This window comes from Malaclemys terrapin, chromosome 6, assembly GCF_027887155.1.
Source record: "Malaclemys terrapin pileata isolate rMalTer1 chromosome 6, rMalTer1.hap1, whole genome shotgun sequence".
NCBI lineage: Eukaryota > Metazoa > Chordata > Testudines > Emydidae > Malaclemys > Malaclemys terrapin.
The window spans coordinates 686,825-714,412 of NC_071510.1; the positions used below are offsets into that span (position 1 = coordinate 686,825).

Genomic DNA, 27,588 nt, shown 5'->3' on the forward strand with positions numbered 1-27,588 from the left:
CCATAATGATTCATTCTGAGAGGACGGGATATGGGTTTAGAAGCCTAACTGTAGGTGCCTGTTTAGGAGAACGTTGGCCTCTGTCTGCTGGCCTCTGGGGTGACGGCACGTGGAATAAAGTACCCAGTTCCAGGTGCCGTGTCTCCAGGGGGATCCTCACAAATTGGAGAGAGTTCAACAAAACAACAGACTGGTTCTGGGTCTATGGGAATGTATTGGGGAGGGAAGATTAAATGAGCTTATTACGTGCAGCTTGGCTAAGGGAACACTAAAGGGGATCGTGATAACCGCCTGCAAATACATAAAGGGTGGAAGCACAAGGCTGCAACGACACGCTGTGGTGCAACCGAGGGGTTATAACTAGGATCAGTGGGATGAAACAAAGAGGGAATATCACGATAAACGTTTCCACAATGGGATTTATTCGCCTGTGGAATAAGCCCCCAAAGGACGAGGCAGAAGGCCCTTCATTTGGCATGTTCAGCCCTGGACTGCCCGAGCACCAGTTAATACTCCCACACCAAACCTCCGTCAGGAACATCACTGTGGTTCATTTCCTAGCAGTGCATTCACTAAAACCCAGAAATCACCAGCTAGCTCAGTAGCCATGTCCACACAAGCCTCCTCCGGCATGCCTTCCCTCCCAGCACCCAGCCTCCTCAGAAAATGCCCTTTCAGAGCCATCTGGCAGCCAGCCACTGTGCACTCAATGCCCAACCTTCGCTTGATATTAGCTGTAAATTCCAGATACACATGCGCTGGCAGAGCCTAGGACTGGGGTACTTGTAGAAGGAGCAGTACGATGCTGGGGTAAAGGGGATGCGGGGAGCAGGGCTGTATTGAGGGGTTATGGGTAGGGCAGAAAGGCTTTGTTGGCATTATGGAAGAAAGAGAGCACGGTTTCTGGTTAGTGGGCACAGGTTGGGGAAGTGGTGGTGAACAGCTTTCCTCTGCTGACCCTTAGGAAGCCCATTGGAGCTCAGCTCCTCTGTGGTTGCATGTCCCCTCTCCTGCCCCATAACCTCACTGAACATCCCCCTCTGCCCCGGTCCAGTCCCATTCTGCCCATACTCCCCCATGGCTCTGATGAATTCCCTGTGGTTCCTCAGCATGCAGCTCTTCTCTGGTCTCACTTCTCCCTCCAAACCATGGCCCCATCCAGCAGAAACCCCTTTCAGCTCCCACCACTCCCTCCCCACAGCATCTAGTCAGTGGGCATGTCTGTGAGAATGCAGCTGGGGAGTTGGGGGTTGGCTGGGTAGTGCTGGTGGATCTGAGCAGTTTGTCAGCTTTCCCGTGCGCTGGCTCTGAAAGCTGCCCTATTCCTGTGCTCTGGCGCTGACCTGTGTGCATCAGAGGGCTCAGGCCTCTTTCCTCTGCCATAGTCAGTACATTTTAGTGAAAAAATACCATGGAAAATGCCGTTGTCCTTGGCAGAGGGATGATGATAAATGGAAAGACTAAATTCAATGGCTATGGTGTAAAATAGAAGGATTAAAATGCTTTAAGTATCAAGTCACAGCACAACCTTAACTAGCCAACATGCCTCCATAAGACAATAGGGAATGCTATTACAGTGGTGCAGGAGGAATGTATTATAGGTATTTAGCATTTCCAGAGTCTGAGGTATTAGGAATTATAATTCCTTCCAATGATCTTTACAGCTAGTTAAACTATTTATAACACTCTGGGGAGGTAGATATGTATTTATGTTCCATTTAGACACAGAGATGTTAAGTGACTTGCCCAAGGTGACAGAGCCAGGAATAGAACCCAAAAGTTGCATGCACTTGCTCGACAATCCTGACTTTAGTTCTCTGCTCTAACCAGGGAACTATAAATCAGATGGCAGATGAAATTCAACGTTGATAAGTGCAAAAGTATGCACAGTGGGAAACATAATTCTAACTATGCATACAGAATGATGTGATCTAAATTAGCTGTTACTACTCAAGAAGGATCTTAAGAGTCGTGGATAGTTCTCTGAAAACATCCACTCAATGTGCAGCCACAATCGAAAAAGTGAACAGAATGTTGGGAACCATTAGGAAGGGCTAGATATTGAGACAGTAAATATCATATTGCCTTTATATAAATCCATGGTACACCCATGCCTTGAATACTGTGTGCAAATCTGGTTGCCTCATCTCCAAAAAGATATATTGGAATTAGAAAAGGTTCAGAAAAGAGCAACAAAAATGATCAGGGGTATTGAACAGCTTCCAGATGAGGAGAGTGTGACGGGTTGGATCACAGAAACTCGCTTGGGAACTGCCACCTGATGTGCTGAGACTACCTCTGAGCCCGTTTTCCTTGCCAGCTTGGGACTTCAGTGCCCTGCCTGGTTGTGCCAGACACGCTAGCCTGCTACAAACACAGACCCAGGACTGAATCACGACCCCCAAAAGCTGCAGACTTAACTGAAAACAGCTTAAGAAGTGTTCCTGTCTTCAACACTCAGGCACCCAACTCCCATTGGGGTCCAAACCCCAAATAAATCCGTTTTACCCTGTATAAAGCTTATACAAGATAAACTCATAAATTGTTTGCCCTTTATAACACTGATAGAGAGATATGCACAGCTGTATGCCCCTCTCCCTCCCTCAGGTATTAATACATACTCTAGGTTAATTAATAAGTAAAAAGTGATTTTATTAAATACAGAAAGTAGGATTTAAGTGGTTCCAAGTAATAACAGACAGAACAAAGTGAATTACCAAGCAAAATAAAATAAAACATGCAAGTCTAAGCCTAATAGAGTAAGAAAGTGATTACAGATGAAATCTCACCCTCAGAGATGTTCCAATAAGCTTCTTTTACAGACTAGATGCCTTCCTAGTCTGGGCCCAATCTTTCCCCTGGTTCAGTCCTTATTCCAGCTCAGGTGGTAGCTAAGGGATTTCTCATGATTGCAGCCCCCTTTGTTCTGTTCCATCCCCTTATATATCTTTTGCACAAGGCGGGAATCCTTTGTCCCTCTCTGGGTTCCCACTCCTCCTTCTAAATGGAAAAGCACCAGGTTAAAGATGGATTCCAGTTCAGGCGACATGATCACATGTCACTGTAAGACTTCCTTGCCCACTTGCTAGCACACAAGTATACAGGAAGTCTTACAAGTAAACAGAGGCATCTACAGTCAATTGTCCGGGTTAATGGGAGTCATCAAAATTCCACACCGCCATTAATGGCCCACACTTTGCATAATTACAATAGGCCCTCAGAGTTATATTTCATATTTCTAGTTTCAGATACAAGAATGATACATACATACAAATAGAATAACCACACTCAGTAAATTATAAGCTTTGTAATGATACCTTAAAAGCAACCTTTTGCATGAAGCATATTCCAGTTACATTATATTCACATGCATTAGCATATTTTCATAAAATCATACAGAGTGCAACGTCACAGAGGAGAGATTAAAAGGACTGGGACGTTTCACCTTGGAAAAGAGACAATGAGCGGGGGGGAATGATAGAGGTCTATAAAATTGTGACTGGTGCGGAGAAAGTGAATGAGGAGGTATTATTTACCCCTTCACATAGCACAAGAACTGCTGTTACCCAGGTTTGCTGGAACAATGTGTATAGTGGGGGTGCTGAGAGCCACTGAACCAAACTGTAAATCCTGCATATGAATGGAAACCACTTCAAGCCAGGGGGTGTGGTAGCACCCACAGCACCCCTAGTTCCAGCACCTATGGGGTCACCAATGAAATCAATAGGCAGCAGGTTTAAAACAAACAAAAGGAAGTGTTTCTTCACACAACGGACAGTCAACCTGTGGAACTCTTTGCCAGAGGATGTTGTGAAGGCCAAAATTATAACAGGGTACAAAAAAGAGCTAGATAAGTTCATGGAGGATAGGTCCATCAATGGCTATTAGCCAGGATGGGCAGGAATGTAACCCCATGCTCTGACGGCCAGAAGCTGGGAATGGGCGACAGGGGATGGATCACTTGATGGTTACCTGTTCTGTTCATTCCCTCTGGGGTGCCTGGCATTGGCCACTGTCAGAAGACAGGATACTGGGCTGGATGGAGCTTTGGTCTGACCCAGTATGGCTGTTCTTATGTTCAATCACTAGACATTCTCCCTTCCCATGGTACTGAAAAGGATACTAGCAACAGGCACTGAAAAGCTAATGTTGTCCTAGACAAGTTTAAATAGATACGTGAGTAGAGTGTGTGCATGTGCGTGTGCGTGTGAGAAGAATTGAGATTGGAACAAACCTGAACATTTTGAAGTTCTATGCAAAGGAAAATTCCTAAACAAATTTGTTTCCTGTCAGTCAAAACATTCGGTTTCTATTTTGCCTTTAACATTTTATATTATAGTACAAAATAAACAACATAAAAAATGGAAATGAGATGTTTTGACATTGTCAGAACACTTTTCTCCCTGGTTTTCTTCAAAAATGAAATTCCGGCAAAAATTATTCAATTTTGTGTGACAAGGTGGGTGAGGTAATATCTTTTATTGGACCAACTTCTGCTGGTGAGAGAGATGAGATTTTTAGCTTACACAGAGCTCTTCTTGAAATCTGGGAAACGTATTCAGAGGTTGCAGCTAAATTTGAGGTGAAACAGAAGTTGGTCCAATAAAAGATATTACCTCACCCATCTTGTCTCTCTCATATCCTGGGACCAGCATGGTGACAACAACACTGCATATGTCAGTTTTGGGAAGCATTTTGATAGAACTGCATATTCTGACAGAATGTTATCCCATCAGAATGTTTCCGAACAGCTGTAATTTCCTTGTTAAATAAGAGTATTGTGCATAATTGCTAAGGCTAAGATTATGTCATTGAAGTCACAGAAGTCACGGAATCCATGACTTCTGTGACCTCCGTGACATTTTCCACTTCAATCTCGGTGCAGGGAGCTGGAGCTGTCGGCTGACTGAGGCCCTGAAGCTCTGAGCTGCCATGAGCAGTGGGGCCCCCCGCAGCTCCCAGCCACCATGGTCCGGAGGCAGTGGCAGATTAATGATTTTGCCGCCCCTAGGCCCTGAAATAATTGCCGTCCCCGGCAGCTGGCCCCATATGAACTTGTTTTATTTTTTTTAGTTTTAGTCTGTATAGCGCGATTTCGGTTACCGCGTGGGACTGCACACATGGATTCAAAACGCCGCGTTCAAGCGGGGGTCTGGTGTATATCAAATATTTATTTTTTTATTTTATGTAGATACAATGAAAGAAATAAAAGTTTTTGAGTAGTAAGTAATTACATTTGTTTACACCTACACCTTTGAGCGGCAAACTTATTAATTAATTCTGTATAATCCAGAGAAGTTGTTAGATCCTTTTCAATTGTCAGGAGAGAAAGGGAGTTTAATTTTTCTTCACTGATATTAGCCCTCAAGTAGTTTTTCACCCTTTTTAAAGCCGAAAATGATCGTTCTGCTGAACAGTTTGTAGCAGGTGTGCAAATGAACATTCGGAAGGCAATATCAAGATTTGGATATACTGAATGAATGTTTTGATTTCGAAGAAGGCTGCAATATCTTATAATTGGCTTCTTTTCATTTTCAGGAATTTCGACACCTTCCAAATACGATCGAAAATGTAGACACTCATTCACAAATGATTCTTCTAAATCTCCTTGGTAGCATAGCTGTAATTTTTTAGCATGAACTGTTATATCTGCTGTTGAAGTATTGGTAATGTTAGACAGAAACTGAAATCTGCTATAAATTTCTTGATACGCATTACTTCTGCGTTTCAATTCAGAACATACAAGGTCTAGCATTGTTAAAAAGGTATCTACTTTAAATGTATCTCTACCACACATTTCCACTTCAACTTCGCGTGTCTCCTCAGCTTGCAGTTTACGCTTTCTTTTTCGCTTTGCGTCAAATTCATAGTCTTTAATTTCAGATTTTTCTTTGGCTTTCTCTTCGTACATATCAAAAAAGCCCTGTATAGAGTTAATGTATCCTATTAGTGAGTTGTAGAGTTCTACAACTGTCTGTATATCAATATAAACATTTTGCAGTTTTTGGCTAGTTATATGAAATCTTTCCAAGAGTGAGCTCCAAAATACAGCCATAAAAGCTGCCTCAAGTCAATCGAGTTTTTGCTGCAGGCCTGCAGCTTCATTACGTGTAACAGGTTTCTCAGTAGCATCTTCCTTCATTGTTTTTAAGGCTTTAATTATAGCATTCCAGTTTTTACTCAAATTATGACAAGCTTCCACTCGAGATGACCAGCGAGTCTCAGAAAGTCTTTTTATTACTTTACTGCCTGGCTTCAATTAGATAGTAAAATCTCCCACTGGTGAGTAGAGGCAGAAAAAAATGAATATAAGATGTTGGACAGTTGAGAAAAATGAACGTGCTTCTTGACAACTTTCTGCTGCACATACTCCAACCAGATTTAAAGAATGCGCAGAGCAAGGCACATACACAGCATAAGGATTTATATTCTTAATTCTTGCTTGCAACCCGCTATATACACCAGACATGTTAGTGGCATTGTCGTACGACTGGCCATGGCAGTTTGCAATATCTAATCCATAACAAATCAAAGTTGAAAGTACAGCATCAGCTAACTGTTCTGATTTGTGGCCAGTATTTGGTAAAAAACAAAGAAACCTCTCTACTGGTATGCCATCATCGTTTACATATCTCAATATAAAAGCCAATTGATCAACATGAGATATGTCGGGAGTTGAGTCAATGCTTTATCGAGAAATATTTGGCTTCTTTTACTTCTTTAATAATAATTGAGATCACATTTGAAGCCATCTGTCATAACTATAAAGGGAAGGGTAACAGCCCTCCTGTGTACAGTACTATAAAATCCCTCCTGGCTAGAGACTCCAAAATCCTTTTACCTGTAAAGGGTTAAGAAGCTCAGGTAACCTGGCTGACACCTGACCCAAAGGACCAATAAGAGGACAAGATACTTTCAAATCTTGGTGGGGGGAAGGCTTTTGTTTGTGCTCTTTGTTTGGGGGTTGTTCGCTCTTGGGACTGAGAGGGACCAGACATCAATCCAGGTTCTCCAAATCTTTCTGAACAAGTCTCTCATATTTCCAACTTGTAAGTAAACAGCCAGGCAAGGCGTGTTAGTTTTTATCTTTGTTTTCTCAACTTGTAAATGTACCTTTTTGCTAGAGTGTTTATCTCTGTTTGCTGTAACTTTGAACCTAAGGCTAGAGGGGATTCCTCTGGGCTTTTTAAGTTTGATTACCCTGTAAAGTTAGTTTCCATCCTGATTTTACAGAGATGATTTTTACCTTTTTCTTTAATTAAAAGCCTTCTTTTTAAGAACCTGATTGATTTTTCCTTGTTTTTAGATCCAGAGGGGTTGGATCTTGATCCACCAGGAGTTGATGGGAGAAAGGAGGGGGATGGTTAATTTCTCCTTGTTTTAAGATCCAAGGGGTTTGGATCTGTATTCACCAAAGAATTGGTGAAGAGTCTCTCAAGGCTACCCAGGGAAGGGAATTAGCATTTTGGGAGTGGTGGCAGCGGACCAGATCTAAGCTGGTAGTTAAGCTTAGAAGTTTTCATGCAGGCCCCCCACATTTGTACCCTAAAGTTCAGAGTGGGGAAGCAGCCTTGACACCATCAATTTTATAAGCTCATTACATATATAGGATGAAAGATAAGATACGTTACCTCGACCTTCATTTCCATAATGTGCAATGTGACTCGCTAAAAATGGGTCGAATTCTGCGAGAAGCTCAAGGGCCATCATGTAATTGCCATTATAAGGTGATCCAAATTTTTCCACCTTACCTCTAAATGCAAGTCCTCTGCTTGAAAGTTTCTTTACCACTGCTACAATCCTTTTCAACACATTTCTCCAATACATAATGTCTTCTTCCATTTGAAATTTTAAATTCATATCAATTCTTCCGGATATCTCGCCTCTCTTCACCATTGTCAGTACACACGTTTTATGTTCAGTCGAATTTTCATGTTCACGTAGTCAAGTTGATATGTTTTTCCAGTCATGGTATCCACTCGTCACCAGACTAGAGATCCCTCCAAATAATCGACATGGGGCACAAAACACGGCTCCTTTGCTCTTTGAATATACAAGATATTGCCCTGGCTTTACTTCACCATTTAAAAGATGTCGTTCAAATACATTTTTTGTTAGAACACGCATTTTATCAGTATATTGCCTTTTTGAGTTAGTAAAATCACTATCAATATTTTGTTTAATACCATGTGTTGATAAATACTCAATTGTAGCATCATTCAATATCCATTGGGCCGGGTCGTCACTTATAGTAGATATTCCAATATCAGATTGAATTTCTGATTAATGTGATTCGCAAATCTCTGCAGTATTGTCAAAGATATCCAGATCAACATGATTCCTGGTAGTCTCTGATACACTAGTATTTGGAACATTTTCTTCAACACTAACCACAGCTGGAATTTCTTCATTAGTTTTAATATGTACTTTATACACATCAATATTTTCACTTTTTACTTCACTACCTTTTTCAACCTTTTTTTCTGTCTCACTGTCGGCACTAACTGATACAACAAAGGAATCAATTTTGCGCATTTTTGCTATCATTTCATTTTCCCTTTCTTTCTTCTGTATAGCATTTTTTTTTTTTAACTGAGCAGCGCTTAACTTCTTCCTTCCAGTCATATTGTTAAATAATGCTTAGGATTGTCGTCGTGACTCCAGTCCCGAGTATGTTGCTTACTAAATGGCGTTTCCGTCGCGCCGTCATTGGTGGTTTCAATAAGCGCTATCATGATTGGTAGAATTGCGGCGCGCAATGCCGCGATTACAAAAATGCTGGGCTGCTATTTTAAATTTGCCGCCCCTGAAAATTTGCCGCCCTAGGCCTAGGCCTTGTTGGCCTAGGCTATGATATGCCGCTGTCTGGAGGTCCAAGCTGCCATGGGTGAGGGTGGGATCCTTGCAGCTCCTAGACACGATGGGGGGACCCTGAGCTCTCAGCAGCCAGGGGACCCAGAGCTCCAAGCCACTGTGGGCAGCTGAGGGAGTCCAGAGCTCCCAGCCGCTGTGAGCAGCGGGGCGACCTAAAGCTCCAGGCAGCAGGGTCCCCTGAGCAGGCAGCTGAGGGAGTCCAGAGCTCCCAGCCGCTGTGAGCAGTGGGGCGACCTAAAGCTCCAGGCAGCAGGGTCCCCTGAGCAGGCAGCTGAGGGAGTCCAGAGCTCCCAGCCGCTGTGAGCAGTGGGGCGACCTAGAGCTCCAGGCTGCAGGGTCCCCTGAGCGGGCAGCTGGGGCAGTCCAGAGCTTCCAGCCGCAGTAGCAGGGGGTGCTGGACTCCCCCCTCCTTTCCCCTCCTGCAGCGGGGCTGGGGCTCAGCCCCATTTTGTCACTGTTATTGTTAATAAAAGTTAGGGACAGGTCATGGGCTTTGTATGGTTCCAACACAATTTATGTATATTTATCCTCTCGGCTCAATGCTGGCAAGGAATCAGACTTCTAGTGGAAAAAGAAAACAGTGATGCAGTTTTAATTGTATATATCAGCTCAGAGCTGAGATTGTCAATCACTCAATGCCTTCCAGCCATTTTAATCTAAAATGCTCCTAAACCAAACAAAGTGCTATTACGAGAACAGACAAGACACTTTATTTTTGCCAGAGCGGCTACAGTAGCCCAGTAAAACTCCTTCCCCTTGTTTCAGTGTAATTACACATGGAATGGAAAGTGAAAACGGGCCGTTCCATGAAGTACCATGCATAGCACCTTGTGGCTTTCCATTTCATCTTGAGAGACAGCACAACGCAGTTGCTTCTTTGTGCAGCCTAAATATAGCCACATTCAGGCTGTGTGCTGCTTCTTAACAGCTGCGGCAGCGCAGTCTTTGTTCTCCTTTTCAGTTAGTGTAGCATTGCTGACCGTGCCTTCAGACAGAGGACAGAAATAGTGCTGGGTGACATTCCACGCTGACTCGGTGCGTGTGATCTCCTTTGCCAGGCCCGTTTTCCAAACGCGTCCTGGTTCTCTGTGTGCTGTGCGTGACTTCTCCCCTAGCACTACCGCCCTGCGACCCTCTGGCCACAAGATCCTCCAGCAGAAGAGCTGAAACAAACCCCTCCCTGCAGCAGCATTTTGAAAGTCTGCCCCTTTATCTTCTCAGTTGACACTAGCTGTATAATGTTGAAAGCGCGGCTGCTCCGGGGTGACTGACCCTTCTGGTCAGTGAGAGCAGGGCCGGCTCTCGCCTTTTGGCCGCCCCAAGCAAAAAAAAAAAAACCCCCCCAAAAAAACGGGCTGCCAGAATGGCAAAGCGAAAAAAAACAACAACAACCCTGCAGCATGGCAGATGTGCCCCGGGGGGGGGGGGGGGGGGGGAGGGGAAGAGAGCGGGGGGGAGAGAGAGAAGGGGGGCGGCCAGGATTTCAGCAGGGCACTGCCACGTGGCCCCTCCCGCCGCGCTGCCTGCCGGGTAGACTCCACGCCGCTCCGGTCGGCTGGGAGGGAAGGACAAGGGCAAAAAAAAAAAAAAAAAGCGGCCTAGGATTGGGTGGAATGCCACCTCGTACAAGCTGCCGTCCCAAGCACGAGCTTGCTCGGCTGATGCCTGGAGCCGGCCCTGAGTGAGAGAAGTCCCTGATCTCCCTATGCAGTACGGGGAGGGGGACGATCTCCCCTCGAGGTGCCTGGCAGGCCTCTGGACTCCTGCTCTCACTGCTCAGGGGGACAGACTGGGGACTCTCTCTCTGGCAAGAGATGACAACCTCCCAACAAGCCCAGCTTCCCCAGCAGCACAGGTACTGGAACTAGGGGTGCTGGGAGGCTGCTGCACCCCCTGGCTTGATGCGGTTTCCATCCTATGCAGGGTTTACAGTTTGGTTCAATGGCTCTTAGCACCCCCACTATATACTAGCCCCCCTGCACAGCAGGCATGTAGCCAGGCAGGCAGTCCAGGACAGGATGCGGGGAGCCCTTCCCTCAGGAAATGCTGAGATGTTCCCCTCCGCTCCGAAAACTCAGGCACTGCCACCCCTCTCCCCCACTCACAGACCCATCGGTCGCCTGGCCGCTGCTCTGGTTCCAGCTGCGCTCTAGGGTTCTGGGAACGCCAGGGTCTCACTCCCCCTGCCAGCAGGATGGGCAGCCCTGGCGCCCCATTGCCCTGGCATAGGAGTAGGAGCAGCCCTGGGGTGGGTGGCGGGAGGCGTCAGGATGGCGGAACTGACAAGGGAGGTGGTGGGTAGCTGATGGGGAGGCTGCCCCTCCCTGCAGCCACAGACCTGCCCCCGAAGATAGGGATGGCAGAGAAGTCTTGGGCAGAGGCGCCAACTTCCCAAGTTCCCAGGCGTGCTCGACCCTGTTCTGCCCCAGGCCCCACCCCACCCCTTCCCCCAAGTCCTTACCCCACCCCACCTCTTCCTGCCCCGTGGTATGGGAGTTCATCATTACAGTAGCACTAGAGATCCCCACCATGATCAGGGCCCCCTTGTGTTAAGCACTGTACAGACATAGTCTGAGATTACTCCTGCCCCAAAGAGCTTGCGGTCTAACAGAGCAAAGGTGGGAGGGGAATCTGAGATGCAGAAAGGGGAGTCCCTACCCACTGGACCTCCGGGGGATTTCAGGGGACCTGGAGTAATGAGGGGTTGTGAGCCTGAGGCAGCAGGAAGCTCAAGGGTTGCAATGGGAGAGCGCTCTCTGCCTGTATTACCAAGCTATCACCTGGTAGGCTAAGATAACCTGACCGTCACGGGGGGGGAAACAAAGAACAAATCCAGCGAATTCACAGGAATAGTTCTTCAAGGGTGTCAGCGCTCTGTTTATCACCTACGCCGAAAGTGTCTTGTTCCTTTTCCCCAGAGATTTCTTACCTCTACAGCAAGTCGTCAGTTTCCTGGAGAAAGCCCCAGCTGGTGCCCCGCTCTCCCCAAACACAGTGCCTGCCCCACAGGTGTTTGGCTCGGTGCAAGCTGTTTCTGGCCTAGGTACGGCTTCTGGCTTCCAGAGCAGGGGTTTTCAACTGTTTCATTTGCAGACCTCTTGGAAAATGTCAAATGGAGGTGCAGCCCCCTTTGGAAATCTATTGTCTGTACATAGAGTTGAATTCTGTTCGATCTAATTATTTCGCAGACCCCTTAGATATAGTCTATGGACCTCAAGTTGAGAACCATTGTTCCAGAGCATGGTCGTGTCCTTCTCTCTCCTCCCTTGCAATGAGCTGGGGCTGCCCCACCACGCCACGGGAGCCCCCACGAAGCTAAGATACATCAGAGCTACAGAGTCTCTGTGGGTAAATGTCATGCGAGTATAATAGTAATTTCATCTCTATAGTGGAAATAAATCACACTAACGCAGAGGTGTGCAAACTGTGGGGCCCCCAGACAGGGTTCCCACCTGGCTGGGATTTGATCGGCCTGGCTGTTTTTTTTATGGATTTGCCAGTTGCCAGAAAAACAATTTAATCTGCTGTTTTTTTACGTGGGTCTAAAGATTTGCATTATTCTCCCAGTACACTGGGATGGTGAATGGTGAAAGTTTCTGTGTTGAGCGACAACAGATCAGAACTGTTGAAAACACAGTAGCTGTCTGCCCCCCGCAGCCAGCGCGGGCCGAGAGAGCAGCCTGAGGAGCCGGATGAAGTTATCAACCTTAGCTGCCTGTGTGCGCTCTCTCCAGCTCCTGTCAGTGGCTGGTGGGGGGGGTTGCGGAGTTGCCTCGTGGAGTGGGGGTTGCTGGATTTTTGCATTTCAAAGGTGGTAACCCTAGCCCTACGGGGTGCAGAGGAATGTTCAGGAAGGGAAGCCAGGCGGTAGGGCTCAGGCTTCAGCTTCTAAGGAGGCATGGTGGGGGCCCACTGCTTAGTTTCTGCCTTGTGCCCCAGCAAGTCTAACCCCAGCTGTGGGTCTGCTCAGGGCCGGCTCCAGGCACCAGCTAAAGAAGCAGGTGCTTGGGGTGGCCAATACCAAGGGCTGGCACTCTGTCCGCTATTGGGGCGGCACATCCGGGTCTTCGGTGGCAATTCGGCAGCGGGTCCCTTAGTCCCTCCTCTCGGAGCGAAGGAACCACCGCCGAATTGCCGCCGAAGACTGGAGCGGCGCGATTGCGCTGCCACGGCTTTTTTTTTTTTTTTTTTTTTTTTTTTTTCAGCTTGTGGCGGCAGAAAACCTGGAGCCGGCCCTGGGTCTGCTTATCCAGGCCCAGACCCCTTCCATGCCCAGCAGCCTCTGAGAGGACTGCGTAATTGGAGTGCCCCATGTGACAGGTCACTCTGTCGCAGCCTGGCTCTCCTGCAGTGCGGCCCCTGAAGGTCATGCTGTGGGCACTGCCCTGGGTGCTGCTGGGCGCTAGAGGAAATCCAGTTGGCTCTGCTGACCTGTGCTCTCCCCATCACTGTCGCTGCTGCTTTGCTCCTGCTTGTCCTTCGGCCGGGTGCTTTTGAGTTCGGCCTGCAGTAGCGATTTGCTCAGTCGATGCGCGCTGTGTTGCTCACCAGGTGTCTGCACGTGTTCGGAAGCTGCACATATTTGATGCTGCATTTGGAGTTTGAGCAAATATTGTTAGAAAAGGCCACACAGGGTAAGACCCATTTATTTCTCCTGGGTCCCTGCTTGGCTAAGTCTCCCCTATGTGGCCTAGAGAAGCTGTTTCAGTTGGCTTCCCAGAGAAAGGTTCCGTTTTAGCTGAGCTCTCTGATCCAGATGGCAAATGAGAGCAAACAAACATTTTCTCCCAGCCCCTGCCCCTGTCTTCCTTCCATCAGCTGGGGAAAGGCAGCTGTGCTGGTGGGCAGCTGCACTCCAGCAGACATACAACCTGGTTATAGCTTGTCCAGGAAAAGGGTACCTGGCTCCAAGCAGTCAGGCAGGAAGCATCCCCAGTGCCTCGAGGAAGAAGAATGATCTCTAGCCGGACTCAGGGCCGGAGCTGGACTTCCTACTCTGCCATGATGCAAAGCCTATGGCTGCCTCTGACCCTGGGCAAGTCACCTCAACTTTCGGAGCCTCTGCAGCCCCTCGAGTGAGGTAGAGGGCAACATGTGTCAAGGGGACGTTCAGGAAAGTCTGTAAAGTGCTTTGAGATTTTTGGATGGCAGCTGCTGTAGACCCATAATGATTAGGGTTCTGCACTAGCTGGGCACACCCCACACCCCTCTTTTGGGACCACTGTCTTTCCTGACACCACAGCACTGTCTGCACCATTCCCTGCCCTCTCTTTTGTCCATAGGTATTTCCCCGTCTCTGTGGTCTTCACTCAGACACTTCCTCAGACTCCAGTTTCTTTCTCTCTATGACTTGGTATCCCCTGCAACACCAGACTCTAGAGTACACTGGTGCCCTGTTAATCTTCAGGGTAAGACTTGCCCCTCCTAGTGCCATTTCCCCTGACGATGCTCCCCACATTCTGTGGCTTTTCTCCCTCTCGCTGCAATACTTCTACCCATGCCCCCTGATTTGCCGTAACTACCTCTGCCCTCCTCTCTGCCCTCCTCTCTGCCCTCCTCTCTCCCGCAGTTATTTTGAGAAGTGTGCCTGTGAATGTGTGTGGTTGCTCTTTCCTGTCTGCTTCATAGAATGATAGAATCATAGAATATCAGGGTTGGAAGGGACCTCAGGAGGTCATCTAGTCCAACCCCCTGCTCAAAGCAGGACCTAATCCCAACTAAATCATCCCAGCCAGGGCTTTGTCAAACCTGACCTTAAAAAACCTCTAAGGAAGGAGATTCCACCATCTCCCTAGGTAACCCATTCCAGTGCTTCACCACTCTCCTAATGAAAACCTCCCCCACTGCAACTTGAGACCATTACTCCTTGTTCTGTCATCTGCTACCACTGAGAATAGTCTAGATGCATCCTCTTTGGAACCCCCTTTCAGGTAGTTGAAAGCAGCTATCAAATCCCCCCTCATTCTTCTCTTCTGCAGACTAAACAATCCCAGTTCCCTCAGCCTCTCCTCATAAGTCATGTGCTCCAGCCCCCTAATCATTTTTGTTGCCCTCCGCTGGACTCTTTCCAATTTTTCCACATCCTTCTTGTAGTGTGGGGCCCAAAACTGGACACAGTACTCCAGGTGAGGCCTCACCAATGTCGAATAGAGGGGAACGATCACATCCCTCGATCTGCTGGCAATGCCCCTACTTATACAGCCCAAAACGCCGTTAGCCTTCTTGGCAACAAGGGCACACTGTTGACTCATAGGCACACACCAGCTAGATAGTTGGTGAAAAGACAGTGCTCAGACCCAGATTAGGTCTAGGGGAGGCTTTGGGTTTGGATTAGACAGTCCAAGTCCTTGTGAATTGGTTTTCTGAGATTTTTGGTCCTAAGTGGTGGAAATCTCATGAGATCAGTGATTCTCACCAGACTTCTCCTGCCTTGGAACTAAATCCAGATTGGATGTGGAAAACTCAAACTCAGAACCACAGGGGTTGGTTTGGATCTGGGCTTTCTAGTCTGAACCATCAACAACCACCACTCCAGACCTGGGGAGGGAGCTTGGAGTCCCAGTTGAGACCTGTCTTTACTCCTACGTAAGCCACAGTGATATTTTCCAGTATGGCCAGTGGTCGCAGTGAGCCTGCAATGACCTGACTGTGTGTGAATCCAAACTTGGCCTGGGGTTCACAGTAACATGGGAGAACTGGGTTATTGGTTACCCAAGCCCTTTTGAACTTGAGGCCTCTCCTTCCCTAGGTTGCCCATGAGCGGAGGTCTCTTGGAGAGATGCTGTGGTGCTATGTTTCCAAGGTCAGTGGAAGGGCAGGACCTGCCTCTGGAACTTGCTCCCCCGACTGCCCTTCAGATCAGAGCTTGAGCCAGCTCCAGATCAGGCTGCTAGGCTTTTGGCTAAATGTTGTTGTCTGTTTTTCTATTGTGCATTTGCCACAGCAAATGCACAATAGAAAAACAGGTAGCTGGTCTAGCTAGCTGGATGCCTTCGGCCAGGCATATTTCTGTGAAGGGCGGGACATGTATGAGCTCTGAGCACTGTGTTTTTGATAAATGTTGTTCAGTTTGTAGGTACTGTTGTTATAGAGAGGCCAGTAAATATATAAAATCCCCAGGCCTAAGAAATCAGGCAAGTCACTTCTGACCCAGACAGTTGCAGGAGCCCATTTACAATAAATCTGAGATGGATTTGCAGAGCTCTGGAGTCTGCTCGCCTGTGACTTCCGAATTCTGGTGAGGGTTTCTTTGCTTACTGCTCTAGGATCCATAACTCATCCTCCGGGTAAAGCTAGTCAGAGGGCAGAACACACTCCATGCGGAGGGTCAGCAGCAGGACTAAGCACCGTATACGTCCTTCTGCCAGCCTTCTGCACTCCAGGGAATTTCACCTAGAGTTCTTTGGAAGTGAATCTGTGCACCAAGTAAATCTGACTCAGTGATCGCTAAACAGGAGCCAGCAGCTGGAATGCCATTGACATCACTTTGTATTTATAGGAAAAGTCTGGGTCCCCAAGCAGAAGCCAATTGATCCTGTTTTGGAACGAGTAACGCTGGAGCCAGAGCTGGAGGAAGCCCTGGCTAATGCGTCTGATGCAGAACTCTGCGATATTGCTGGTAAGATCCAGTTCCAGGGGAGAGAGTCTTACAGACTTGTCTACTATTAATCCTCCTTATTTGTGGTGTGGAACAGGTTACTGCCTTCTTCACAAATGCTGCTTTCTGCTTTTTATTGTAACGCTGTTGCTTAAGATTTGGTTACAAAGTCTACCCTGCACAGGTAAAGGATTTGGTAGGATTTACTTATTGACTACAAAGGAATTATAGACTAAAGTCTGCCCATCTGTCTGTTCCAAACCGGAGGCCAGATTGATCTAGGGATGGGGAGGGTCTTAAAGTATCTACTCAAAAAAAGAGGAAATATTTTTTGCTTTTTCTTCTTTCTCTTTCTGAGTCTCTGCATTTATTCCCAGTACACGCAGCTTCTGCACATTCTATGCGAGTGTGTCCTTTAAACGAAGCACATAGAATCTAGTCTGACTCTCGTCCATGATGGGTTTGGTTTGTTTGGGCACCGATCTGAGAGTTGGTGGATTAGAGCTGTAGCAGAGAGGGGGCCAGTTTCTAAAGAGACCCTTTCTGAGCATTGGAAAGGTTTTGTTTCATTGCAATTCTTTCTGATAGTCAAATTTTGCTGTTAGCTGCAGAAGAGGGTGAATCTGAATGTTGGAGTGTTGCCCTCTATCTAGCACCCTAGGATTTGCTAGGAAATGTCAAGAAGATCAAAAGGTGACTTTCTTACAGATATTAAAGGGCTGTTTAATTTAGCAGAGAAAGGCATGACAACTACCCATGGCTGAAAGTTAAAGCAAGACAAATTCAAATGAGAAATAAGGCACAAATTTGTAACAGTAGGATGATCTCCTTTCATATGCATCGCAAGTCGATCTCTATTTGTTTGGCCATCTAATGGCTGCACCATCACGGGTAGTCAGGAGTTACAGCCCACCCTCGAGTCTTCTAACTGAGTTCTCCTCCATCACGTTGACTGTCTTCATTGCTGCCCCACAGTCACACTGTGAAGATGGGGCTAACCCCAAATTTCTGCATGGTGGCAGCCACTTTGGCCGTTCCAGTCACCAGCCAGTTAAGCCTAGTCCAGGATCTGCGTCCCAGGTTGCAAACATGTGGATGTAAGTTAGGGCTTCTGAAATTCGTTGGCATACCTGTCTCTCTAGCCCAGAGTTGCTGCCACACTACAAGGACGTAGTTGTCAGCCCTGGTATGCTGTTGTTCATCCGAGATTGGCATTGGGCCAGCAGTGCTGTGGCGGTGCATGAACTACCGCCACAAAAGGATGTTGTGAAGTCAGTCATGGCAAGTCAGCAGCAACTGCAGGTGTAGGCGTTTTCTTCTGAAGCTGGGTGGATCTTTTGGGAAGTGCACATTGCTCATTTGCACCTATTGGAACCATTGTCAGCCTTGTGTGCAGCAGGTTGCACATTATTCTCAATACCAGCGCCAGGACCGAGGTTCATAGAACATTTACCTTTGCTCCCCAGGAGGTTCCTGATAGCTTCTGTATCACAGCAGTGCTGGAGGTGATCATTTTCTTTATGTGCTCTAGGGGGTGCTCTCTTAGAATGTGGCCCAGTTTGGCTCCTAGGTAAAGACAACTGGCTGGAAAGGGAGAGGATGATCCTCAACACAGATTGTAAGGGGTTGAGTGGTCAGGGGATCCTTCAGCTGGAAGGTTGTGACCACTGTCTTAGACACACTTACCTTTGTCAGTGGAGACTTACATTCTGTGTCCAGAACATTCATGTCCTGGCTGAGTGACCCTTTGCTATCATGTCCATCGTCACCCATGTCAACAAAACAGATGTCATCTGCACATATGTACTTATCGGCCTTTCTTGTGAGTAGGTCGTAAGTAGGTATGTTGAAGAGGAGAGCAGCTAGAACGGATCCTTGTGGGAGTCTGTTACAGAGCTGTCTAAGCCAGCTGACTTTGTCTCCAGCTCATAGGCGCTGACTTCCTCTCCACCCAGGGAGTGTTCGACACCCCCCTCCACAGCTTTTCTGCAGCGTGCAGGAGACGCTGGGAGGGAGGGGGAGGAGTTAATCGGGGGGGCCGCCAGAGGCAGGAGGCACTGGGGGAAGGGGGGAGCTTGGCTGCCAGTGGGTGCTAAGCACCCGCTAATTTCTTTCCGTGGGTGCTCGAGCCCTGGAGCACCCACAGAGTCGGCACCTATGCTCCAGTTGGCAAGATGAAACTCTGATTTGTTATCATTTCCATGATAAAGCACATCATGGGCTTACAGGGAAACGTCTGCAACAACTTAGTGGTCAGCCCCACATGCCAGACGGTATAATCTGCAGCTGACAGATCCTCCAGAACAGCACCAGCTTTCTTGCTCTTCTCAAAGGCATCTTCAGTGTCTTCTATTAAGTGAGTGACTTGGTTTTGGGTATAGCATCCTCATCTGAAGCCAGCCTGAACAAAGGGACAAGCACTGAGGATGGTGCCCAGGGGAGTGATGGGTTCTCCATCTCTTGGTCTTCAGATCATGGCTGGATGCCTTTCTGGAAGATCTGCTTTCCCCCTTCTCACCATGCATCATACCTTGGCTGGTGTCGGTGCAGGCACTAGCCAATGCTGCTGTGCTTCCAGCTGAAGAGCACAGATGTGCTCGGGGTGGCAGGATTTCAGTAGAGCCTTTGGTTTTGCTCAGGCGGCACAAAGGGAGCAGAGACCAGCCACCAGTCCCCAGTGCCCACCCAACAGCTCTTCTGCAGCCCTGCTTGCAGGTGGAGAGGGAGTGTTGAGCTGCAGCTGACCCCATCTGGCAGGTGATTCCTTGGGGACCATTACCAGGTGGTGTAGTGTAAATCAGCCCCCAGGCTCCAGATTGTGCCAGGGATGGCCCAGATCTGGCTAGAGAAACGGGAAACAAGTATCAAGCTCCCAGACAGGCTGCCTGTAGTCGATACTAAACTGTATTACACGTTCAGCCACTAGGTGACACTGTGGGTAACAGATCTTATTTAAGCTAAGCCCAGTCGTACCTGTCTCTGTCCCCCTCCTCCAAGGTCACAGGTACAGCACCTTCAACGGGTGAGCCTGGGAGCTTAAATCCATAACTCTGCTGGACACGAAAGTCACGGTCTTCATAAAGACGCTGGATTTATGGCTTATTACCACAGTCTGTAACCCATTAGCCCCCCTTTTTGTCCTATGACTGCAGGGGTGTTAACAGGCCACTCTACCTCGAATGGCCCCTTAGAATATCTATTGCCACCAGGCATTTAGCTGTGATGCTCCGTGTATGTTTCCCAGGCCTGAAGAAGAGCTCTGTGTAACTCGAAAGCCTGACTCTTTCCCCCACAGATGTTGGTCCAATAAAAGATGTTACCTCACCGGCCTTGTCTCGCTCATATCCAGGGACCGACACGGCTACAACAACACTGCAAGCAACAATGGAAGTTATTTGGTGATTGTCTGTAAAACAATTCCCCCTGACTATACAGCCTGGGGAATGCCATAGCACATTAGGGTCACGTCTGCGTGAGGCCCTATTATATCTTTGTGGTGGATGACAGTAAATTCAGTCTCTATTTTAGTTTCTCCATGACCCATCATAGTTGAGATAATGAATATAAATGTTTGTGGGACTCTTTTTTTCTTAACCGTAGAAATGAAGAATTAAAAAGACTGACATTTTTTTAGTAGTTTTAGTGGGCATCCTTCAGTCTCAAGAGACCATGGGTATGTGCCCCTGAGAGATAAAGCAATTACTCAGTTGGTTTTATGGCAGCCACAGCCATGGCTGAAAAGACCCACTCGAGAGAGACAATCTTTCCCTGCCGCATCTGTCAGATTTAAAGGTGGTGTTTCAACCCTTCGGACTCTGCCTTCGGCAAGCTTTTTTCTCCTCTGCTAAGCTGGACGGCTTCCTCCGTAACTCTGCAGACTTCTGTTAAGCTCTTGTTTCCAAAGGCTGCAGTCCTGAGTGTGATCTTCCCAGTTGTCCACATCCATGTCCATTTCTTTGCGGTCTCGCTTGCACACATCCTTGAAACGCTGTGTTGGGTGTCTGTTAGGATATAAATTTGTTAGTCTCTAAGGTGCCACAAGTACTCCTGTTCTTTTTGTTAGGATATAGATATTCAAGCCTGTCTGTAAAGGCCTATACTTTAAGAATTTATGTGTATTCTTATCACTTAGCTAGTTATAGAGATATAAAAGAAAGAATTAAAATCACTTTCTGTCTGTGTAAGGGCCTTCTCTTCTGTAACAGTCTGAGGCCTGGTTCTTAGGCTAAGGCCTTCGGCTAAGCAGCAGAGGCAGCCATAAGCTGGGAAGTGTATGGTCACATCCTCACATTCCAAACTAGTCACATGGCAATAAGGTGCTATTGGGCTGTTAGGAACACAATTCTGTCCTGATATTCCTATCACCTCCAAAGAAAGGAAAGAGCCTAGAAAATGTAAAAGGAAACTTAGGTTGATAGTTTTCTGTCTGGTAAGAACTTACTTATCAATAGACACAGCTGAAAAACCGTTATGTCTGTATAGATGTAGTTGTGAAATCCTCACTTCTGTATTGTTTTGTATGTTTATTTGCATGGTCTCTGTCTGGTTCTGTAATTGTTTCTGTCTGCTGTATAATTAATTTTGTTGGGTGTAAACCAATTAAGGTGGTGGAATATAATTGGTTAAATAACCATGTTACAGTATGTTAGGATTGGTTAGTTAAATTTCAGTAAAATGATTGGTTAAGGTATAGCTAAGCAGAACTCAAGTTTTACTATATAGTCTGCAGTCAATTAGGAAGTAAGGGGGGAATGGGAACAGGGAATGGGGATGGAGAAATTGGAATCATGTTTTGCTGAGGGGGGAAGGGGAACAGGGAATGGAACAGGGATGGCTCTGTGGTGTCAGAGCTGGGAATGGGGACACTGAGGAAGGAAACTGGAATCATGCTTGCTGGAAGTTCACCCCAATAAACATCAAATTGTTTGCGCCTTTGGACTTTGGGTATTGTTGTTCTCTATTCATGCAAGAAGGACCAGGGAAGTGAGAGGGTGAAGGAATAAGCCCCCCAACATCTTGGTGCCGGTGACTCGGATGCATCGCATTGGATAGGACAGTGGCAGCCTGTAAGTCCCCCTCCCCAACAGTCTGCACAGCTGCTTGGAGGGGGTATAGCGAACTCTCGTGATGGTAGTTGCGGGTTCTGGCAAGCCAGGGTAAAGGATTTTTAGGATAAATAGATAAGGACGAACCAGGGCCCATACTAGGTGCAGGGGTCAGCCTGGGATGAGATTAAAAAGGAAATGGAGGAAGTGTTAGGGGACCTAGAGGGATGGGGGGTGGCTGAGGAGCCCACCCTCCTTTGGTATATGGGTAGTGGAAGAAGGTCCCTGCCCATGGGGACTGGATGCCTTCCAGGGAAAGGAGGCACTTCAGTCCACTTGTGAGAGGTTTGAAGTAAGGGCAGCATTATGGGAAGCTGCCAGTAAACTTTCAAGGTTGGTGCTGTTTCAAGGGCTGCTGAAGGGGTGTAGAGTAGTTCAGGTGGTTAAAGATAATTTGGCACAACAGGGTTTAGAGTCAGAAGCAGAGTTAACAGACCAGCTTTAGAGACAGGAGCTGGGACTTGGTCCTGGGGGAGTGGAGGAAAAAAGAAAAGGTTTCAATGTGAAAATTGGCAGGGTTTATAGGAGCAGGTGGTAACCCCAACTCTTCTCCCAGAGCCAGGGTGAGAACCTGGGGGGAAGGTTCCCAACTGTTCCAACCCAGGGAGCCTACTCTTGGTTCAGCGCTAACTATATCCTTAGCTTCTTTTCCTTCTTCTTTCTCTCAGTTTACTTAATTTGCTGCTGGTAGCCTCTACTTTAAACTGACCTGACCAGCTTCATTGGTTTCTTTCCACCTCTTCCCACTCCTCTCCCCCCGCCTTTCCATACTTTTATTTTTCTGAAGTTTTAATGGAGGGGACTTTGGATACTTATGTGAAATGTTTTGTGTTTTGTTTTGTTTGGGACAAAGTATGGCAGAGTTCTGCTGTAGTCCACTGGAATTTTTGGAGTAACAGATCCATGGGCAGCCATGGAGACAAATGTTTTACTGCCCTTTGAACAATCTCAAGGTAAAGACAGCACAGGTTAAGGCAGCTGTGTGGCAATAATTGTACTTGGTGGCTGAGTTGTTAGAGACAAAGTGCACTACCTTAAAAAACTAAATGTAGGAGTAAGTGATTTAAAAAAGTAAGTAAAAAGTTACAAATACCTTTTGCAAAAATTAATAATACAGGGTTTGGAGAAAAGTAAACATTTGGAAGTTGTGAAAATGGTATAGGTAACAGTTGTGGTGTTACAAAAGCAAGTTTTTGGTTTAATAATAAAGCCCAGTTCTATAAATGTAACTGTATGTGCAACTCTGTGCAGTCACATTGGATGGAAGCTTGATAATTAAATTATACCAGGGGGTCAGGCAAAGTGGCTACTACCACCACTATGGTTCTGTCCCCAGAAGCCTTTACAGCTATTCTGAGGGAAAATGGGCCCTTTTCCCCACAGAAATGGTCTATAGTGGACTGTTGCAGGCAGCAGGCAGAGGAATAATCTAATCAAATTATTTGACTATTGGGTAATGTGATCAAAATCACTAAAGAAATGTCAGGGATTTCTATTGTAATTTAACTTAACTGCTGTTGGCTGTCTCTGGTTGTACAAGATGGGAGTGTAATCAGGGCACAGTTGTGTAAAAAAGAGTAATCACAGTCAGGGCCGGCTCCAGGGTTTTGGCCGCCCCAAGCAGCCAAAACAAAACAAAACAAAAGCCGCGATCGCGATCTGCAGCGGCAATTCGGCAGGAGGTCCTTCGCTCCCAGGCGAATTGCCACCGAATACCTGGAAATGCGCCCCTCTCCGGAGCGGCCATCCCAAGCACCTGCTTGACAAGCTGGTGCCTGGAGCCAGCCCTGATCACAATGCAAGGGATGTTAGGCAAAAAATAGAGTTTTGTGTGTGTGCACAGGAAAAAGAAAAAGGGGAGCAATGATGGGAACACTGAGCCTTGGGGTGGCTCTGGGGGACCGGACTGTCGCTTTGGTGGGGGTGCATGAAAACTCTGTGGGCACGGGGGAGGCAGTTACACCTTGTGTAGAATTAATATGGCTAATATAATGTTATGGAGGTTAAACAATTTCCTGGGACATGTGCAGTGTATATTGGAAAACAGGTAAAAAAAAAATTCAAACAAAACATGGTACTTAATTAAAATCCTATTAGGGCTCCAAAAGAAGCTATAGTAGATTGTTCTTTCTTTTTCAGATCTCTGTGTTTTGGAGCAGGAGATAAAAGTGAAAAGTAATAAAAACTCTGGTGGAAGTGGAATGTGTCCCTTTTAAGACAGTCTCTGAGCTGCTGATAGCTTTGGATCCAGAGGCAAGCCAAAAAAGCCTCTGTGTAAATTACCTAGCTGATGGGGAAAGGAGGAAACTACCCATAAGTAGCAGCACAAAGAATCTGGAAATAATGAATACATCTGGTCAGCAAACAAACTTCTAGAAGACTCAGATTATGGTCGTCCAGGAAAGGGAGGTGAAAAAACAAGTCAAGCCTGAAAATAAGGGGAACAGGTTAACCCTAAGGGGTGTGTGTGGGTGTACAAAGCTGAAATCTGAAGCTGTCTCTGAGCTATTACCTGAGAATAAACTTAAAGCTTGGTACAGCAGAGAAACTATTGCAAACCTGGTCGGTTGTACAAGAGGGGAAACTGAGGCACACCACTTCATAAATTTCATAGATGACCAGTGAGTGGGGTAATTCACTAGCCTGACTATAGAACAAAATAAGGACAGCCTGGAGGTAATTCTTCTGTTTTTCCTGCAATTAGCAAGGAAATTTGTAAAAAAAAAAAAATGGTATTATTATTAAGCAATAATCTGTCCCCACCAGGGGGGTGGAAATTGTTTTTTTTGTTTTGTTTTGTTTTTCAGACACTCTACAAGCATGCTGGCGCCAATGGAAGAATAACCCAGAATACCATGGATCTACGTTTTGTGTTGTTTGTCTGTGGTGTTTGTATTGTTGCTAGCATGACGTAGGTGGGGGATGGCTTCAAAAGGCTGATCTGGGGGGGAAATGTGTACGGGAATGCAAAATGCTCAACTAGGAGGCCATCATCTGTGTAATAGCTACCATGGCGCCTGGAAATAGAACGGCAACTAAGGTAGGCCCCACAAGTCCTATGGGAATAATGAGAAGGGGAGGAGCTCACTGGGAATCCATAAAGGGGTGTGTAAAATGGTGTAAATCAAAGAAGATGTTTGGATGTGCCCATCTCCTATGACTATGGAGGAGCAGGCTCAATGGCCTATGGTAAGGGGTAAACAATTGGGTGTACTGTGTATAAGGTGTTTTGCTAAAAATGTACATATTACCGGGGACACAATTACACCAGCCCCTAACCAAACTACACCCATCTACATGCTGCTATCTGGACTTTGGAGCACAAATGGATCTGTAAATCTTATTGCTGTAAATAATCAAACTGAGGCATACTGCCTAATTCCATACCAAGTGGTTAAGTTGGTTTGGACAATAACTCATTTCTCTGTGAACATTCAGTGAACTTATAATGTGGACAAAAGCATGCAAAACCTGCAGGGGCAGCTTGTTGCAACTGCCAGCAACTAGACACATTAAAATTTTAACACTGTCAAAGGAGGAGAGGCCGTGTTTTGATGGTGGCTCGGATATTGGACCATACTGCAGTGGTCAGGACTTGGTGTTGCTGTAAATTGTGTAGTGTTAACTGTACTTGTGTTACGTTGCATATGGAGATAACCTATAAGTAATGTAGTAAGCCCTCTTCACCCCGCAGTGTGCAAAACAACCCGGACCCAACCTTCTTGGGCCCACTATAATGGGAAGTCTGGAACACTAATTGAAATAGGTGTGGTATGCCCGTACGAGAGAAAGTGCAGGGCACTGTACTACACAAGGGGCAGTGGGACAAATGAAATATCAACACCTTCCACCTTGATGCCTGGCCCTATCAGGAAATGTGTCGCCATATGTCCTATGCTTTTCCAGGGATATCTGGACAGGAGGATCCCAAAAGAAAAATTAAAAAAAGGGGTGGAGTGTTAGGATATAGATATTCAGGCCAGTCTGTAAAGGCCTATATTTTAAGAATTTAGGTGTATTCTTATCACTTAGCTAGTTATAGAGGTATAAAAGAAAGAATTAAAATCACTGTCTGTATGTGTAAGGGCCTTCTCTTCTGTAACAGTCTGAGGCCTGGTTCTTAGGCTAAGGCCTTCGGCTAAGCAGCAGAGGCAGCCATAAGCTGGGAAGTGTATGGTCACATCCTCACATTCCAAACTAGTCACATGGAAATAAGGTGCTATTGGGCTGTTAGGAACACAATTCTGTCCTGATATTCCTATCACCTCCAAAGAAAGGAAAGAGCCTAGAAAATGTAAAAGGAAACTTAGGTTGATAGTTTTCTGTCTGGTAAGAACTTACTTATCAATAGACACAGCTGAAAAACCCTTATGTCTGTATAAATGTAGTTGTGAAATCCTCACTTCTGTATTGTTTTGTATGTTTATTTGCATGGTCTCTGTCTGGTTCTGTAATTTTTTCTATCTGCTGTATAATTAATTCTTCTTCGAGTGATTGTTCACGTCCATTACACATTAGGTGTGCACGCGTCGCATGCACGGACGTCAGAAACTTTTTCCCTCAGTGGCTCCCGTCGGGCCAGCAGGGTCCCCCCTCCCGCCAGAGCGGCGCCCCACTCTAGCGTATATATATCCCTGCCGGCCCGACCCTCCCTCAGTTCCTTTGTACCCTCCGTGGCAGCGTTGGAACAACTCTGTCTCTCGTTTGAGAGTGTCCCTTAGCGTAGTAGTTAGTGTTATCTTAACGGTTATCAATTCTTTAATAGCTAGTGTTAATCTTAGCAGTTATCAGTTCTTTAGAAATACTTAAACTTCTTTGTGTTAGGTGTTTGGTCAACCCTGGCACCGGCCCTGGGCGGCGGGGCATGCCACTGCCCAAGGCTTCAAGGCTTGTGCCACGTGCCGCAAGCCTATGACATTAAGCGATCCACACGACTCGTGTCTCCGTTGCCTGGGGGAAGCACACCAAAAAGAGCGCTGCAAGATCTGTAAGGCTTTCAAGCCCAGGACTAAGAAAGAGAGAGACTTTTGCCTTAAGCAGCTGCTCATGGAGACGGCGTTACAGCCCTCCACTTCGACGGCACCGTCAACCTCGGTGCGGAGTGTCCCGGCATCGGTCCGTAATCCGGTGGGGCACCCTAAGCCCACGGCACCGAAACAGCAGGAACACCCCCGGCACCAGTCGTCTTCGCCGGCAAAATCGAAGGGCCAACCCAAGGCCCGAGGACGCTCCCCACATAAGAGGGCAGCACCTGCGAAGACCTTGAGTGTGTCTAGGGCCATTGCGGCCCCAGCACAGATCCTGCTGACAGTGGCTTCGGCGCCAAAAGGCCCGTCGAGGCCCGGGATAGGCACGTCGAGTGAGGAGGAAGGGCTGGAGGAGCTTTTGGGACAGGCCTCCACCCCGGACACATTTGAGGCAGCAAAGGACCTCATTGAATTGTCCGCTGAGGGCCCCCTCCAAGCTAAAGACAATCCGCCGAGACTGCCATCCAGAGGCAAGCCGGCAATGGTGCGCCCATGACGGTCACCATCTCGGCACCGTTCACGGTGCCGGTCCCGGTCGAGCTCCGCCTCGGTGGGCTCCTGGCTTCCCTCTGCGCAGAGGGCCGCACAGCCGTCGGGCCCCAATAAGCTCCTGGCACCGACCCAGCAGCCCTACTCGAGTAGGCACCGGGACGTGTCAGTCACGCGATCCCCGAAACCGACCACCCGCAGTCGTTTCTGGTCCCGAGGTCACCGGTACTGATCCAGGTCCAGGTCAGCAAGACGCTACTCCCGATCCCGGTCATGGAGGCACTACTCTCCGACCCCGGACCGGCACCATCCCACGGCACCGTTCCATGGCACCGCCGTGGCCTTCCAGATCACCGTCCGTGTTTTCGGAGGCAGACTCGGGCCGGTCCAGCAGATATGCCCACAGGGCACAGGCCAGTAGGGAACACGAAGCCGCTTGGCACCCACAATGGGGCCAGCCAGGACAATGGCCATTCTGGACCCCTTGGGCCTACCA

General features: G+C 47.3%; 1 protein-coding gene across 3 annotated transcripts in view; it reads left to right on the plus strand.

The window, feature by feature from the left end:
- The window catches only part of TMOD1 (tropomodulin 1), a 105,236-nt gene that overhangs the window by 39,212 nt on the left and 38,436 nt on the right, over positions 1-27,588 (plus strand). For 2 of the 3 annotated variants that reach the window (XM_054031747.1, XM_054031746.1), the window contains exon 4: positions 16,373-16,492. The exons of the other annotated variant lie outside the window; for it this stretch is intronic. In XM_054031747.1, the coding sequence (XP_053887722.1) occupies positions 16,373-16,492 (120 nt within the window). The remainder of the gene's footprint in view (positions 1-16,372; positions 16,493-27,588) is intronic. 3 annotated transcript variants of the gene reach the window in all.